The sequence below is a fragment of the Helobdella robusta genome, assembly GCF_000326865.2.
Source record: "Helobdella robusta unplaced genomic scaffold HELROscaffold_14, whole genome shotgun sequence".
In the NCBI taxonomy this organism is placed as follows: domain Eukaryota; kingdom Metazoa; phylum Annelida; class Clitellata; order Rhynchobdellida; family Glossiphoniidae; genus Helobdella; species Helobdella robusta.
In genome coordinates this window covers 1997212-2015952 of record NW_008703782.1, presented here as the reverse complement: position 1 = coordinate 2015952, position 18741 = coordinate 1997212, and the positions used below count along the sequence as shown (strand labels likewise).

General features: G+C 32.0%; 1 protein-coding gene across 1 annotated transcript in view; it reads left to right on the top strand.

The window, feature by feature from the left end:
- HELRODRAFT_74189 (hypothetical protein) overlaps nt 1-18686 on the top strand; it is a gene marked incomplete at both ends in the record, with an annotated part of 23063 nt that extends 4377 nt beyond the window's left edge. The window contains 12 exons of the mRNA XM_009014719.1: nt 4162-4269; nt 4889-4943; nt 5342-5391; nt 6309-6379; nt 6738-6885; nt 7179-7417; nt 7523-7624; nt 7902-8100; nt 8589-8684; nt 9135-9286; nt 18052-18163; nt 18513-18686. Of these exons, the coding sequence (XP_009012967.1) occupies nt 4162-4269; nt 4889-4943; nt 5342-5391; nt 6309-6379; nt 6738-6885; nt 7179-7417; nt 7523-7624; nt 7902-8100; nt 8589-8684; nt 9135-9286; nt 18052-18163; nt 18513-18686 (1506 nt within the window). The remainder of the gene's footprint in view (nt 1-4161; nt 4270-4888; nt 4944-5341; nt 5392-6308; nt 6380-6737; nt 6886-7178; nt 7418-7522; nt 7625-7901; nt 8101-8588; nt 8685-9134; nt 9287-18051; nt 18164-18512) is intronic.
- Nucleotides 18687-18741: the final 55 nt, after the last annotated feature.

Genomic DNA, 18741 nt, shown 5'->3' with positions numbered 1-18741 from the left:
AGAGAGAGATTCAGTGTGTGTGCACGTATATTTGTTTACACTTACGGTTAAGCTAACAAATAATAATTTTTTTTGAAAGATCCTGAAAGAAAACATAAACCACACTTACAATATGCAGTTCATAAATTGACTGTCGATCCATGCCGGCACGTTTTGTATACACACACACACACACACACACACAGAAACATGCACAGCACACATATACATACACCAACACACACACACACATACACACAAATACACATACACACATACATACACACAAACACACACATTTATACACACAGATACATACACACAAACACACACATTTATACACACAGATACATACACACAAACACACACAGATACATGCACGTTTTTATGAAAAATTCCTACCGAAAACAAATAAATGCACGTATGTATGCCCAACAGAAAGACTCAGCCAGTCTTAAAGAAAAAAAACTTGAATATGCAACAACAATTGATGTTGCGCTAACATGCGACTTTGCCACAAAAACTAAATTACCAGACATCAAATGAACACTAACAGCAATAAGGAAACGACGGCGGCGACAACAACAACAACAAAAATAAAAACAACATGAACAACATCATCAACATCAACAACAACAACATCAACATGAATAACATCATAAACAACAACAGCATCAACAACAACAACATCAACAACAACAACAACAACAACAACAACCTCAACAACAACATGAATAACATCATCAACAACAACAACAACACCAACAACATCAACAACAACAACATCAACAACAACAACATCAACAACAACACCATCATCAACAACAACACCATCTACAATAACATAAACAAAAATACTGAAAAAATAATTGCAACAACAACATAACCATCCCAATAAAATCGCCATACAACAACAGCATTAAGATAGAGTAAACAAAAAGAGTAGAAACAATACACAAACAAGCAACCATAACCACAAAAGAATAAAAACAACAATATAAAAAGCAACAACAACATGACAAGCCTTTCAACACAAACAAAAGAAATCACATCAACACAACAAAAACAACTATAACAACCGTAATATCAACAATATCGTACATCGGCATACATAATCAAAACAGTATCATAAAAACTGACACAACAAAATACAAACTCCGACATACCAACAACATCTTTGACAACAAAGTACAAACATCAACAAAATACATCAACATGCAAATATCAACAACAACATAACTCACAGCAGCAACAATAACAACAACATCCAACCAAACAAACAACACGTTCAAAACAGAAGTTGTAGAAACAACCAAAACAAACGCCTGCCAAATTATATATAACTAAGCCAAGATGTCCCAATAAAAATCCATAGCTAATGCCCCATCTTCAAAACAATAATTCAATGCTGATAGCATCTCAATCAACAATAACAACGACAACTACTTTTGCTGCTTCTGCTACTACTACTACTACCACAACAACTACTACTACTACTACAACTATTACTACTACTACTACCACTACTACCACAACTACTACTACTACTACTACTGCTTCTATTACTACTACTAGTACTATTACTATTACTACTACTGCTACTACTACTACTACTTCTGTTACTATTACTACTAATACTACTACCACTACTACTACTATCATTACTACTACTACTACTACTACTACTTCTGTTACTACTAATACTATTGCTGCTGCTGTTACTAATTCTAAAATAATATTTCTACAACTACTACAGCAGCTGCTGTTGTTACTACTGCTGCTGCTGCTGCTACTACAAGTGCTACTATTAACATTAGCGATTTTTTTTAAGTTTTATTTGTGGAAATTTCATTTCTTGCTAAATTTTAAATTTTTCTTGGCTGTGGGATTAATTACATTTCTATGGTTTTTTAAGCCGGGAACGTTTAGATCATTTTGATATCTATGTCGGATTATTATTTTTCTCTCATGATTCAAGAATTAATTTAGCTCTTTCATTTCTATGCATGTTGAATCATTTCAATCAGTGTTGAATTTCTGCTTGAAGTGATTTCCAACTAAAGCCTCTCCTCTTAGATTGTTTTTTTTTTCTCCACAAATCAAGCAAATATTTGCGTGTATGGCTACAAATAAAATTTGCCAACTGGTTTAATTACACCAGCGCAAAGTCGAAAAACTCACCGCACCTGCCATAAAGCATTCATTCATACGCAACGGTAAATTTAATAATTCTAGACAATACTGCAGATTCTAAAGTAACAAAAACCACAATAAACAAATCAGCAGTGGCTAAATTTTTTGACAACTTAATGGTCAAAGTGTCTGATACTGCTATTGCTGTGACAAAGTTTGAACGCAAGAAGATCCCGGCATATCACACGCGATGTATGTAATGCGTGCATCAACATGTCGTTGCTTATGTATACAATGCGTTTTCGTTGTTGTTGATATTTCTGAAAAATACTATACAGAAAATTTTGAAAAAAAAAAATTACTGAAGATTGTTTATTAGGCATCTGTTTTACCCAATACCCAACGTTAATTCGCAAGCATGGAGGCGCATTAAAAAATCCGAGCAAGCGATGTAAATACATGTTTCGGATGTATTATGGAATAGTTTTATTACATTTGTTGCTGTTGTTGTTGATGATGATGTTTGTTGTTGTTGTTGTTGATATTATTTATTGATGTGATTTTGTTGTTGTTGCTGTAGTTGTTGCTGCTAAATTTGTCGTTAATGTTATTTTTTAATATTTTGCCGTCGGTTAAAATTAAACTTGCTGATGTCATTGATTTAAATATTTTTGCATTTTCTGAATAAATTTATTTCTGCTAAAATTAAGAATCTATATTGTTTCAATTTTTAAAATTGGCGATATAAGATTATCTTCACATGATGTCACTCTCACTCCTCAACATAGGCACTCCTCTGAGTTGTTCGTCGAAAAATGATTCTAAAGTTGAACTTGATTCTAATGTATTTTGAATGATTTCCTCAAATTAATTACTGACGCTGAACAATTACAACGCCATCAAGAAGTGTGTTTGCCTCTTGCATGGCGCTGAAATCAACCGGATAGAAATGTTTTAAAGAAAAGTTTTTGAATGGCTATAAACTTGTTAAAAAATTTAATTAAAAAACTTATTAATTTAGATGCTTATTAAGCACACAATCAGAAAAATGAATTAGGTGAGGAAAATGAATTGTGTAATGAAAGAATGAATGAATGAGTGAATGATCGAGTGAGTGAGCGAGTGAGTGAGTGAGGATCAATTTCATATGAGTGTGTGCTGATCTGCTTTTGTTACTACTGTACTAAATAACAAAGTACAAATCTGTAACAAAGTAACACATTTATAAAGATTTTCAATCAATAAGACAAATAGCAATTTACGATAATAGTTTGTTATTAGCGTTAGGATATATATATGATCCTAATTTTATTTGTGGTAATAATAATTATCATTTGTGTGTGTGTTTGTTTGTGTGTGGTATGTATGTGTGTATGTGTTTGTTTGTTTGTGTGTGTGTGTGTGTATGTGTTAATGATATGCATGCAATTTGGTAAGTTGGAATTTTAAATGTTCATTTCGTAATTTTTTTTCCTTTATTTATGTGTTGTATTTTTTTCCGTTTTGTTTTTGAAAAAATTTTCTCTGAAAGCAAGCTTTCAGCAATGTATTAAACGCTCATTGTTATTTATCGTTACTTTAATGTCATGTGCGTTGTTGTTGTTGCTGCTGCTGTTGCTGTCGTTGTTGTTGATGTAGTTGTATGATACTTGTTGCTGAAGTTGTTGCTGGTATTTACTTTGTTGTTGTTAATGTTGTTTCAGTGTTGTAGTACTGTGAGTGTGTTTTAATTGATGTTAAAAGCAGCAGATTTCATTGTTGTTTTTGTTGCAAAAAGTTTTCAATCAGTAATTATTCATCATCATCATCATTCTCAACCTCATCATCATCATCTTCACCATCATCGTTATCATAATCAAAGCCGCACATCACTCTCACTGCCATCACCATTACCAACATCATATTCTTAGTTAAGGGTGGCCTATCCACAAGTTTATCTTTTTTGGTTATCCTTTAAATAAAGAAATAAAATAAAATAAATAAATACTCACCACCATTATCGTTATCATTATCGGAGCCACACATCACCACAAAATTTTCCACCATCAGGTCAGTTTGGTTGGCCTAACTGGAAACATTTCCTTCAACGAACATGGCTACAGGCAGTATTTCAATCTCGACCTTCTATCGCTTGAACTTAATAGGCCCCTCAAAAAAGTATTCAGATTCTTCTTTTGAAAATCACTTTCTTTACCAATCCAATCTTTGATTTTTAAATTCAATGCTATATCTATTCAATGTTATTCACATAGATTAGTTTCTTTCCAATCCAATCTTTGATTTTTAAATTCAATGTTATATCTATTTAATGTTATTCACATAGATTAGTTTCTTTCCAATCCAATCTTTGAATTTTAAATTCAAAGTTATGTTTATTTATTTATAATTCACATAGATTAGTTTATTTATTATTTACATATATTTTTAATAAAAAAACTCATTAAGTCATATACACTCCGATATATTTTTACAGATAAGTAAGCAAGATGTATTTTTTTAGAAATCATCTTTTGGAAAATCAAGTTTTTCATTGTTTTATTGTTGCATAGTTTACAGAAGTCATTTCTAGCATATATTTTATCCTCAATGAATGTCTTGAAATTATAGTATTGAAATCATCATCGTCATTATTATTATTATCATCATCATTGTCGTCGTCATCATCATCATCAACGTCGTCGTCATCATCATCATTATCATCATATCATTATCATCTTATCATCATCGCCATAATCATCATATCATCATCGTCGTCATCATCATCATCATCTCACAGATAGGATATTGGACTGAGGCCAGTGGTGTTATCATTGATAAACACAACGGAACAAGTGACTATCATCATCATCATCATTAGCACCATCTCATCATCATCATCAGCACCATCTCATCATTATCATCACTATCACCATCATTATCATCACTATCACCATCATCATCGCCATCATCATCACCATTATCATCATTATTATCATCACTATCACCATCATCGTTATTATTATTATTGTCATCATCATCACTTCATCACTCTGATACATAAATGATATCATCATAATATTTTGAGAATATTAAATGGTAAAACTTGGTGGTTCTTAAATGGTGTCATGACAATATTTGGTGGTTTTTAAATGGTATGGAGATAATATTTAGGAATTTTTAAACAATAAAATGATAAAAATCAGTGATAAGATATGATGAATCTTCAACATTTTAATGATATCAATAATAGGCCGTGTTGATCATGGAGCAAATGCCTCTTACATTGTCACAACAGTTATGGTAAGTGTGGTTGTGTGTGTTTGTTTGTGTGTGAGTATGTGTGTGTGTTTGTGTGTGTTTGTTTGTGTGTGTGTGAGTATGTGTGTGTGAGTGTGTTGGATTGCGTTTGTTAGTGTGTGAGTTTATGTGTGTTCGGTGAGTTTATGATTTCTAAAATGTAAATTCTTCATATTTGTTTGTTATATATTAAAATGTTTTGTTTTATGCGGATAAGTTTATATGCGTGTGCGTGTGTGTGTGTGTGCGTGTGTGTGTGTGTTTGTAAGTATGGGTGTGTGGGTGTATACGTTCATGTGAGTTGGTATGTGTGTGAGTGTGTACTGTATTTTTCATTTTTCAATTTTAAAAAAAAAAGAGTCGTAAAAACTAAAACTGAACTTCTCAAAAGAACATTATGACAGCGCAACAACCTCAATTCAATTTTATGACGCTTAACAAAAGATTTTCAATTTTGCAAGTACTATGTAGGTGTTTGTGTGTGTGTGTATTTGTGCGTGTGTGTGAGTGTGTGTTTGAGTTAACGTATCTATTGTTGTTTGAGTGTGTAATTATGTCAAAACGGGGTCGTTTATACAATTATTTTGATATCAATGTTTAATCTCTGGGTTGGGCGCTCCCTTGCTCCTATGTGTGGATGTGTGTGTGTGTTGTGGTATGTGTAGATGTACGTGTGTATATATTGCGTTTATGTTTATTATTATTATTATTATAGATTAATAGATTAATATATAGATTAATACTCTATTTATTGCATTTGACACTTTATTTCATTTCATTATTTATTTTACTTGTACTGTCATATTTTCATTGTTTTTATTGCTGAATGAAAGATTGTTCCCATTATTATTATTATTATTATTATTATTATTGTTATTATTTTTATTGTTATTATTATTATTATTATTATTATGACGTAGGAGTCGCCGTACCTTATGCTGAAGAGGAAGTTGGTTGGCGATGAAGGGAAGGCTATAACAGGCAATGACAGGTTATGATGATGACGACGATGATGATGGTAGTGGTGATGATGATGACAATGATGATGGTGATGATCTTGGTGGTGATGATAATGACGACAACACTTTTTAATCTGAAAGGAAAGGACATTGTAGAATCCAAAGATAAGGCCTAGAGTACAAAACTTGTGAAAACAAACAAGAGTTTTAGAATCAGGTAAAATTATAGAAGGAATAGTGATAGGATGTTTAGATTTATTACAACAAATTAATTCAACTTTAGAAATATTAAGTTTAAAACATGTAGAGTCAGACCAAGTTATAATTGAAAAAAAAACAAAAGAGATAAAATGACTTGATAGAAATTTCCTGAACTAAACATCATTCCAGGTACGACGGATTTTGCGCCGACCTGGCTATCTTCCTGTCCCAGATCGTCAACTTCACTTACGTCCTCCAGGAAGTTAAGGATAAAAAGTACGGAGCCGAACTCCCAGATGGAAGTTGGAATGGGATGATCGGCGAACTTATAAGAGAGGTTTTGTTTTTTGTTTTTTTTTTAAATTTTATTTTCATATAATTTACAAAACATTAATTGGTGGCTTGAAAAATATAAATAAAAGGATATACAAAAGTTTTAAAAAAACATTGAATGCTATTTTTAATTATTATTTCCTTTCAATCGTCTGTTGTTATTTGCAAGTGCTTCAGTTAAGCTGACATTCTTCCTTTGTCATTTTTGATTCGCCAGATTTGATGAAACATAAATTAAACAAAAAAAAATAAGAAAGTAAAAAATTAAAAAAAAAACGCAAACGACCGACCACGCAGGAAGCCGACCTGGCCATCGCACCCCTCACGATCTCATCCGTTCGGGAACGTGTCGTCGACTTCAGCAAGCCCTTCATGAATCTAGGCATCTCCATCATGATCAAGAAACCGGAGAAACAAAAACCGGGCGTCTTCAGCTTCATGGATCCAATCGATAACGACATCTGGACTTGCATCTGCTTCTCCTACCTTGGCGTCAGTTTCACGTTGTACTTCGTCTGCAGGTTCAGTCCGTACGAGTGGCAGGATGAAGAGGAAGAGGAAGAAAATGAGGATGAAGATGAGGAAAAAGAGAGAAGAACAAATAATTCTTCCTCGCCAGTCAAGAGTGATAAAGTGAGAAGATTTTGTTCAAAGAGCAAACACAAGAGAGATTTCACGCTTCGTAACAGTCTCTGGTTCGCCTTGGGAGCCTTCATGCAGCAAGGAGTGGGTTTGTCGCCCAAGTAACAATTTTATTTTTTTTTAGAATTTGTTTGTTCGTTTGTCTGTTTGGAGTCTAAATTTTCTTGTCATCGTGAATCATTTAAATTGTTCAGTTGATGTTGGCAAAATTATATCTAACTTAATTTTTTCCTTATGGGAATTTATTTAATGAAACCTGAAAAGGTCTGCTATGCATACGCCCCAACAATTCTTCTGAATAACTTTTCATCCCAGCTTCCGCTCAAAAAGCACAAATCCAGTTTTTAAATCACCCAATTCTACATCCCTATCCCACAGGTCCATATCCGGTCGTTTGATAGGGAGCAGCTGGTGGTTTTTCACGCTGATCATCATTTCGTCTTATACGGCCAACCTTGCAGCTTTCTTGACAGTCGAGCGAATGCTGACCCCCATCAACTCGGCGGATGAACTGGCCAAACAGAATGAAATCCTCTACGGAACTTTAGACTCCGGGTCGAGCAAGGCGTTTTTTATGGTTAGTCGTTTTAGGTTTGAGAAAAATCTCGAAAGTTTTATTTTAAATTTAAAATAAAATACTTGAAATATAAAGTTATTTGGAATAAAAATGTTTACTTGAATACAACTTACCCCATGTTTTATTTGTAAAACGCATTTTAAGAGCTTGAGACTTGTGTTGTGATGATGAATTTATTTGTATCATACTTTCTGCTTGATCATTTTCACATTTAAATTCAATTTTATTGTAATATCATGTGCAGAAAATTGATATACACGTATGGAAAATAAGAATAGGATTGCTTTATGAGACCTAGATTATAAAAATTCTATAATTTTATTCATTTGTTAAGTTTTCGAGTATAGTATTTTATACACATCACATATTAAATCTATTATATAATAACATAATTATTTTCGCTATAAATTTGTATTTTTTTTGATAATATTTTTAATAAAACTAATTTTACACAAAAAAATGTTGCCAACCAATTCCCACTGAATCAGAATTCCAACATATCAACATTCAAAACAATGTGGGCTAATATGCTAGCACACGAATCAAGCGTATTTGTGAAGACCATTGACGAAGGAGTTGCCAAGGTTTGCATGGTTTTTTCTTCCTTGTTAATGAAATTTAGTGTGATTTAATGTGGTTTAATGTTATTTAATGAGATTAAATATGATCCCATTTAACGAGATATTATACCAATTCACATTTCACTGATTCTCGATACCTTGGTTTAAAATTCAGGATATTGAAAAAGTTTCAAATGGCCGAATGTTACCATTTAACATTACGTTATTATTACTTTTACTGTCATTACCATCAGCAACAGCAGCAGCAGTAGAAGTAGTAAAATTTGTAGTTGCCGTACAAATTAGTAGTAGTCAAAGTATAATTAATATAATTCATTATTATAACATAATTATTATATATATATTATTATAACATAATTATTATATATACATTATTATAACATAATTATTATATATAATTTATCATATATAACATAATTATAATATCGTATAATTATTATATCTTTACCAAAGGTTCGAACATCCAAAGGCAGATACGCCTTCTTACTTGAGTCAACCATGAACGACTACCACAATCAGCGGAAACCATGCAACACGATGAAAGTGGGGGAGGACTTGGACTCCAAGGGCTACGGGGTAGCTACCCCTATTGGTCACGTGCTCAAGTTTGTTTATAACAATTCATTTTCATTTATTTCCTATTTAGTTATTTATTTTGTTTGTTTTTTATTTTCTACAAAGTCAGAGATTTGTTCTGCGTGTTAGATGCATATGCCTAAAGTTTAACACAACTTTTTTGTAAAATTGTAAGTAGACGGTCAACAAAAAGGCTTTTGATTGTTGTGAGTTTTTAAAAATGGCTGCAAATCTATCAACCAGGATGGATTTTCGACTTGACAATTATTTGCTCTTTTATTTGTTATCCATATTTTAGATGAGATCAACGCGAGAAATTGCACTGTTTGAGCTAACCCAAGACCCGAATTTATGAAATGGTTTTATAAGGCATGGTGTGGTTTCAATTGTTTTTTTCCTCAATATTTTTATTCCTTTCTATTGATGTTTTAGTTTTTAATACTTATTTTTGCTATTTCTTATTTTTTTCTAACGTTTTGATGACAATTTTTTTGAGAATATTATTTTGAAAACTATTTTGTATAAAAAAAACAAGACAGCAAGTTTCCAAACTGATTTAAAAACTATCTTAATAAAAATTTGAAGCGAAAGATGCGAAAGAATCTTTTTATATACACGTTGTATCAGTACCTGTACATACACTATGACGCTATTATTTCCATGTCCATATCGTGTTGAGTTGATGAATACGTGTTTCAATTATATGAGAGGACGTGATTGATTGACCGGCCAACTCGCCGAATGATTGTGAAAAATGGTTGAGTGATTGATTCGCTGGTGGCAGGTTGGTTGGTTTGTTGACTGGTTGATTGACTGGCTGATAGGTGGATTAATTTTTTGATTGATCGGTTATTTCATTCAATGGTTGATTAGTTTTGATTGCTTTTATAAAATTCATTGAGACTGTAAAATTTTGTTCTAAAGTTAGTTTCGAGATATTGTTACAGAATATTTTTGCACCACAAAGTTTTTAGAGTGCCAAATACCATTTCAAACCAACATCAAAACATGAAACATACTCTTCAACATATCAAAGCCTATTTAATCAACGACTGACGCAACAACAACAGTAACAACAACAATAGATCATCAAAAACAAAAAGCTTACGACTAATGAAAAACATCCCCTAAAGCCTCACTTTTGAAAAACACACAACAACATCAACAGAAACAACACAAAACAACACAAACGACAACACAAACGACAACAACGAATACGTGCATTAAAAACCAAGTAACGTCACAATGAAATTATCATGCGTATTGTGCGTACATATCTCCTGTTAGCGGCCGAACGCTGAAAGAAAATTCTGTTGCTTCAAACTGCATACAACTCGTTTCTTGGCAGATGGCATGCGTGTATGTGTGCGTGTATATGCGTTCGTGTATGTGTGCGTGTATGTGCGTGTATGTGTGCGTGTATATGCGTGTATGTGTGCGGGTATGTGCGTGTGTATGTGTGCGTGTGTATGTGTGCGTGTATGTGTGCGTGTATATGCGTGTATGTGTGCGTGTATGTGCGGGTATGTGCGTGTATGTGTGCCTGCCTGTATGTGCATGTATGTGTGCCTGTATGTGTGCGTGTATGTGGTAATGTATTTATGTGTTAGTGTGTTGATGTGTTCCTCTATTTATGTGCGTGTGCATGAAAGCGTGCATAATTTAAACGTTAGTGGGAAGACCTGAGATGATGATCAAGTGAATAAAACATTGGTCTAAATTTTTAGATGTATACACGAGTGTGTGTACAACAATCTGTCGTCTGCATTTGTACACTGGATACAAATTTGTTTGTTTGGTAAATAAAACAGTGTATATGATAAAGTTTGTTTACATTCAATTGATTCCAGGAGATTCTTGTTAAGTTTGTACGTGTGTACATGTTAAAACAATTTTTTAAACTGTTACTATGGAGACAATTAGCAAGACGACGATGATGAGGAGGAAGAGAGGGTGATGTATGCATTCACTTCTGTCTCGACATCACGTAAAGGACAGGGTGTTGATGGCACGGTCGAACATTTCTTGCCAAATAAATTTCTGTATGTACGTATTCAGCTGGTCTCGTTGGCCGTCTGTTTTTTGTTTGTCTGTCAGTCTATTTTGTTTGTCTTCTAGTTTGTTCGACTATTGGTTTGTTTGTTTGTCTGTTTGTCTGTCAAGTAAAGTTATATGATTATAAATTACTTTTGCTGGGACGTGGACACAAAACGTTTTGTCAGTGATGAACGTGCTTTAGCGGATTAATAATAGACCAGCGTGTTTGCCTGTATCTGGGCTGTTTCGTTGCTATCAATGTTGGGTTGTATTCGGTTGCGTTTGTGTGGTTGTTGCTCGGTTTGATTGTGTTGTTTTGCTTGTGTTGCTGTTGTTTTGGTGTTCTATTTGTTAGAGCTGTCGACAAGTTGATTTTGCTATATTTCAAATGTTTAGTATTACATGCTCAAAAACAAGTACACGCATTGTACACGTAAGTACGAGTTTTTTTTTCCGAAAATGATCAACTGAGCATACCTTTATATTCGCGTGATTCTGCAAACGCAAAAACACAGGCAATCATTTAGAACGTGACAGTTATGAAACTGCGCATCTTTTTAAAACTCTTCTTAGAATTTGACTATTGGTTGATTATTTATTTCAAACTGCAAACTGCTTATGTAAACACGCAGACAAAAATTAATCGCAAAAACACAAAAGCCTCGAACAAATTAACGAGAAATATTAATAAAAGAAGCAAACAATCCCAAAACACAAATAAACAAAAACACGTACAAACAACTAGACAAACAAACATACAAACAAACAAACATACCAACACAGAAACAAACAAACAATGAAAAGCCATATCCTACCCATTCAATTGAAGGCAGTGTAGCACAAAGCATTGAAAATTGCTTTGCCTATGCTACTGATGCACAATGCCCGCCTGCCTTGAATGCCCTCAATTTTTTTATATTTTGTTTCTTTTTGTTTTTTTTTAAATATTTAGAAAAAAATATTTTTCGAAAAAATTAACACTAATATGAGTTTACCCAATATTTTATGATGTCCTAGAAAACTGCATTGCTTTTTAGTTTAACTAAACTTATTATGAAAAAATTTTTATATAGCTGCTGGCTCTAATTACATCAGATTTCATGATTCATGGAAAAAAGAAGAAATAATAAAAACAGCTAAACTAGATACAAAAAATTAAATACACATATATAACTTTATTTTATATTGACAAAATTATGTGAAAACATTCAAAGATGCAACTTGTGAAATAAGTTTCCAAAACACAATACACAAATTCAATAACTACAGCGATGGCATCTATATCCATATACCTTGCGATAATAATGCACAAATACAACATTTTATTTCTTTGTGTTTATGTGTGTGTGTGTGTGTGCTTGTTTTTGTGTGTGTGTGTGTGTGTGTGTGTGTGTGTGTGTGGTGGTGTGGTGTTCCTTTCTTTTCTGTTTTAAATAACCAAAATTTGGCTATAAGAAACAAATTTCAAACAATATTGTTTGATTTATTTTTACTGAATTGAATAGAAGTTAAAGGTTCTACGTCCATATTTTTTGTAATGTTGGGATTAAAATTGAAATCTATAAACATCTATAAACAGCTGGTGAAACAAGTCAACAGCTTCAGTTATCTCGGAAGTCTTGTAAATTTGATTTGGATATCAAACGAAGGATAGCTATGGCGAAAGTTGCATATTCTAAAATGAAAAACATCCTCACCAACAGTAAAATCAGAATATCAACAAAATTAAAACTGTTAGGGTGTTACATTTTTCCCGTGCTAACTTACGGTTCTGAATTCTGGACAATTTCTAAAGATATTGGAAAAAGAGTAACGATGCTGAGATGGGGTTTTGGAGAAAAATTATGAAAATTAGTTGGACCTTCCTTTCTTCGAATGAGGATGTTTTAAAACAGTCCGATTATGAAAAGAGGAAATTACTACAGATAATCCGACGGGGGCAGTTGAAATTTTTTGGTCACATCATGCCGAAGGAAAGAATGGAAAATCTAACAACTACTGGAAAGATTGCAGGGTAATGAGATCGCGGTCAACAACGAATAACATTCGTGAAGTCCTTGTGTCACTTGTTGAATATCACCGCATTTCAACTACTACGAAGTGTCAAAGATCGGATTTTGTGGAGGTCGATGGTATTCCGAAAAAGTACATTTAAAAAACAAACTTCAACACAAAAATTATATTAATAAACATGACATAACGCAGCTCAATGGTATATAAAACCGAATAAAACAAAATCAGTTGCAAAAGACGACATTTACCACAACATTCGCACGCTCATTCAAACACACACACGAATATACACATTTGCACACTCTTTCTTTTCCTCTCGCTATCTCTCTCTCTCTCTCTCTCTCTCTCTCTCTCTCTCTCTCTCTCTCTCTCTCTCTCTTTATTTCAGTAACAATCTTGACTGTAGAGTGAACTTAAAAACTTCTCAAAACTGGCCATCATTAAAAAGTATTCATTCGCCTTCTGCATGCGTATGTGCACCTCAAGAAAGCACAAACTTGCTCGGACTATGATAATAATGATTTAGAGTTATTGTCCCAACATAGATAATGCACGCTGTCTACCACGCAGCAATGATTCCCTATTATCGTCCTGTTTTCTATTTCCGTTTTTTGCGTTACTTATAATCTTTGGTTGTTTTTTTTAGTTATGTTTGTCATTAATTTGTTATCGACTTAATTGTGTGTTATTTTCTATCGCGTATATTTAGCGCCTGTTTCTTTTTTGTTTGTGTGGCCGCTCGATCATTTTTTCCATAATGAACATTTTTTTATTAAAGTTTCAAGCACATGCTTGCAGTTGAATGTAGTTAATTTATTTCACAACCGATTTTTCAATGCATTTTTTTGTGTCTTAATAAAAAAATTTTCTGTATTGATAGTTTCTCATATATTGCCGACAATTGTAAATTCATTTTATATAAGCTTGTGTTATTGATATTCAAAATTAAAAAATTGAAAAAAATTCAAAATTTGAAAATATTTCTTCAGTTATGTTAATTGAAGAAATTAATACTCTTTTTGAATGCCCCATTATGTAACAAAAAATTTATTGTTCATAAAACGAGTTATAATTGTTAAGTTATACTCTAGTAGGTAATTTACTGCTTTTATAAATACTGAAATGTCAAGAAAACACCTAACTTGAACATTTGCGTGTCTGTTAAATCTTCGCCAGCCATGCAGTAGATGCAGAAACCTATCATGGGATGGTGAACACTCAACTGGTTTTCTAAAGAGAGGGAGTTAAAATGTACTAAGTACGATGAATAGTACGATAATTATGTACTTATTGTGTAGTAATTAACTGATTGCAGTTCTTAATGATTAGGCTTTCTAAATTGAAACAGTTGTGAAAGTGTGAATAAATAATATTTTAAAACATTACTCTTGTGAGTGTATTTATATTTAAAAAAGTTTATGCAAAATTAAATTTATTTGATTCAAAAAAAATTCAAAATTTCTTATTAGGTTAACGTGTTAAATACTAAAACAATTTATTATGAATAAATAAAACATAATTTGATTATCTATTTAGTGGTGTGCGTGTGTGTGTGTGCGTGTGTGTGCGTGTGTGTATGTGTGTGTGTGCGTGTGTGTGTGTGTGTGTGTGGCTATCTATATTTCAAACCTCAATTTTCAGTGCACATTTAACGAGCGTCTAAAATGGCCTAAGCCGAGACAACATCAACTTCGTATGATTGTTTTATATTATTCACTAGCTCAACTCATTTTCCTCTTCATTGTCTGCGGTGAAGAGCCAATTTGAATGGCGAACTTTTACTAATTTGTTGGTGTTGCATTTTTATTTGATGAATTATAAAGTCTTTTGTTGTGATGATTCGAGAACGGATTTAACGTAAAAATTTTTGTCTTCTTTTTAATTTTTCTTCCTAATAACAACAAACAAATAAGCAAATTGTTTTATTGCGGTATAATTAAGCGTAAGATTTTGAATTTTAACTTTAATAAATTGAAAAAACCCACTAGATTGAAAAAAACAATTTTCAAAATTATCAAAAAAATTAAATTATTAGAAAAAATATTACTAAAAATATTAAAATTATCAAAAAAATTATCCAAAGCGGGAAGAAAAATAAGAAGAAAATGTCTGAATTTTCATGAATAATTGAAGAGAAGTTTTAAAAGCTTTAACGCCAATGGGCAAACAGGTGAAGTGTTCTATTCCTAGCAAGTCATCTTGCCTTACAAACTCTGAAGTATTTAGTTTCCCCAAGTCGTGTCATACAAATTCATACGGGATTGAAAAAAAATGCTAAATGCGTATTAATGTACAGAAACAGGTACAAAAATACCGAGTATTTAAATGAGAGTTTTTAGTTTCCATCACTTCTTATGTGTAGGTAATATTTTATATATGTATATATATATATATATATATATATATATATTCATATTTTATAAGTTTAGTTACATCTGGTGTGAACCTTAATGAATATTTATGAGGGCTATGTGCGAGTTTTGCATATTCGCCAAAAGGCGAATATGCAAAACTCTATATCTGTGTGTGTGTGTGCGTGTGTTTAAAAATACATTTGTTAAAAATACATATATATGTAAATACATACCTATTTTTATTGGGATATATTTATGCAGCTGTATGCATGTATGTATGTATTTATGTATGTATGTGTAGGTATTTATGTGTATGTGTGCAGTTTGTAGAATACTATACGCAAATTGTATGGAAGATATATCGCGTATTGTCTCACCAACCACCAGACTATCTATGCAACATATGCATCGGACAAACACAATTGGAAACTTTCTTCCGTTAGTGAACGAAAAATATTTTCTCAATATTCACTCAATTTACGATGTAGGTTCTCCCCTGTTTTGTCATTGCAAGGTTTAGTCCCTCTGTGTGCATGCATGCATGCTGCAAGAGAGCGTGCATGCATTCGTGCATGTATGCCTGCATGCATTCATGCATTTCTGTGTATGCACACTTACCTTAAAATTTGAAATACAAAAAAAGTTACCATTATTATTGATAATAAAAATTTAAATGGAAATAAATTTACAAATTTCAGTCCGGTATTATGTATAAAAGGGGTTTACACAGGATCCCTACTCTATTGAACCCTTCATAAAAACGAAGAAGAATATTATTTTTAACGCACACACACACACATACAAATACACAACACATACAGACACACACAACATACACACGCGCACGCACGTACATCATTCTTTAGTACTAGCTTTTATGCAAATAGCTGGTTACTTCGCCTGGCATATTGGCAAATGTCAGAGTAATGCTATAAATATGCCTCTCTGTTCTTAGATCTCCTCATGTTTCATGGAAGAAAACAATGATGGTTATTAGATTAATTGTTAATTAGTTGTTTAATCACGGTTAATTAATTGATAAATTGATTAGGACCTAATCACACGATTCACAATTATAGTATTCATAATAGTAACCGTGGTGAAATTTCTTTAAAAAAATTATTCAGAGTATCATTTATTATTTAAAAATGATATTTAATTCATATTTTTTTTTTGTTTTAAGGAATACAAGTTAATTTTCTACCTGCAATATATGCTGTAAAGACAATTAAAAGTTGAGTTAGACGTATTTACCTGATAAAATGGATTTGAATGAAATGTTTGATACACAACGAAAGTCATTTTTCTGATCGGATAAAGAAAAAGTAGGCTAGAAAGGTTCAAAAGTAGCATCCGCAGACGAGAAAAAGAAAAAAATGCACAATGCAAAATTTTTATTTCGCCATATAAATTACTTCTGTAACACCACTGGGAGTTTGCCAGTTTATTGTGCAAATAAGAAAGCATATTTACTGCAAAGTTACTTCAGAAGGGTATCTATATATATATATAAATATATATATACATATATATATATATATATGTGCATATGCCTACAGATGTATGTGTGAAGTATTGTTATCCTTATCCACCTGGCTTACTTACCTTTACAATTAATTGTCATATTTATTTGATTGTTAATAGACACACACACATATACACACACAGTTTTTCAAACACACTAACATTACAAATTGTGTGAACTAAGATCTGGCTAGCGAATAAACATGCCAAACAAAAAACTAGTATAAAAAAAAACACAAAAATTCTTCTAAAAAAATGTTTTAAAAAAATTACATGGAGATATGGAGAAATTTAAAAATCGTAATACATAAACTTCAAAGTGAAACTGTAAATAAAAAATGGAAGACATAATTTAAAAATAAAATAGAAGAACAGTACAAAAATCACCATACTATGACGACTTAAGAAAGTTGATCCCTTCTTCTTCCGTAAAAATTACTCTCAGACTTCTGTTTGCAGGGCTTTAAAAGATAACAACAACCTACTCGTAATTTTTTATTTTTTTATTTTGTCGTTCGTACATTCATTCATTTGATTTTTTTATTCATTTTTTATTTTATTTTTTCAATTATTCATTTAATCATTTTTTTTTCGTTTTCTGTTTGGTTACTTGTTCATCTGTTTTAATAAAATGTATCTACTATCTATATTCCTATCAATAGTTACAGTGATAGTATTGTAATGTATTGTTTTATATTGTATTTTATTGTAATATATTGTAATGTAATGTAAAGTAATGTATTGTACAATCATCACTATTTTTAAATTGCAACATCCAAGAAATGAATTTCTCGTAGTAAAAAACTTCACCAATATAACACTAAAACGACTGCAATAAGACACTTTATTTCAAACTCTTTCTAAAGAGTGCCAATAGGCCTTGCAGTTCTTCACCTGAAAGAGCATGGAACCCTCCAGAAGCTTGCCAAAAAATGGTGGTACGACAAGGGAGAATGTCCCGCTGATGCAGACAGCAAGGTGGAAATTTATTAATTTATTTTTCTTAATCAATCAATCAATCAATCAATCAATCAATCAATCAATCAATCAATCAATCAATCAATCAATCAATCAATCAATCAATCAATCAATCAATCAATCAATCAATCAATCAATCAATCAATCAATCAATCAATCAATCAATCAATCAATCAATCAATCAATCAATCAATCAATCAATCAATCAATCAATCAATCAATCAATCAATCAATCAATCAATCAATCAATCAATCAATCAATCAATCAATCAAACAATCAATCAATCAATCAATCAATCAATCAATCAAACAATCAATCAATCAAACAATTCCTTAATTAATTGAATAGGGTGGTGGATCCTTCCAGAGTGCGCTAACACTTAGTAACGTTGCGGGGATATTTTACATTTTAATCAGCGGACTTGGGCTCTCGATGGTCGTTTCTCTATTAGAGTTTTTAACGAAAACATTTCGAGAGGCTAGAAAACAGAAGGTAATTTTGTTTATCATTTACCAAAAATAATTTAATTAATAAATTAATTAATTTAATTATTAGTTTTATTTAGAAATAAATAAAA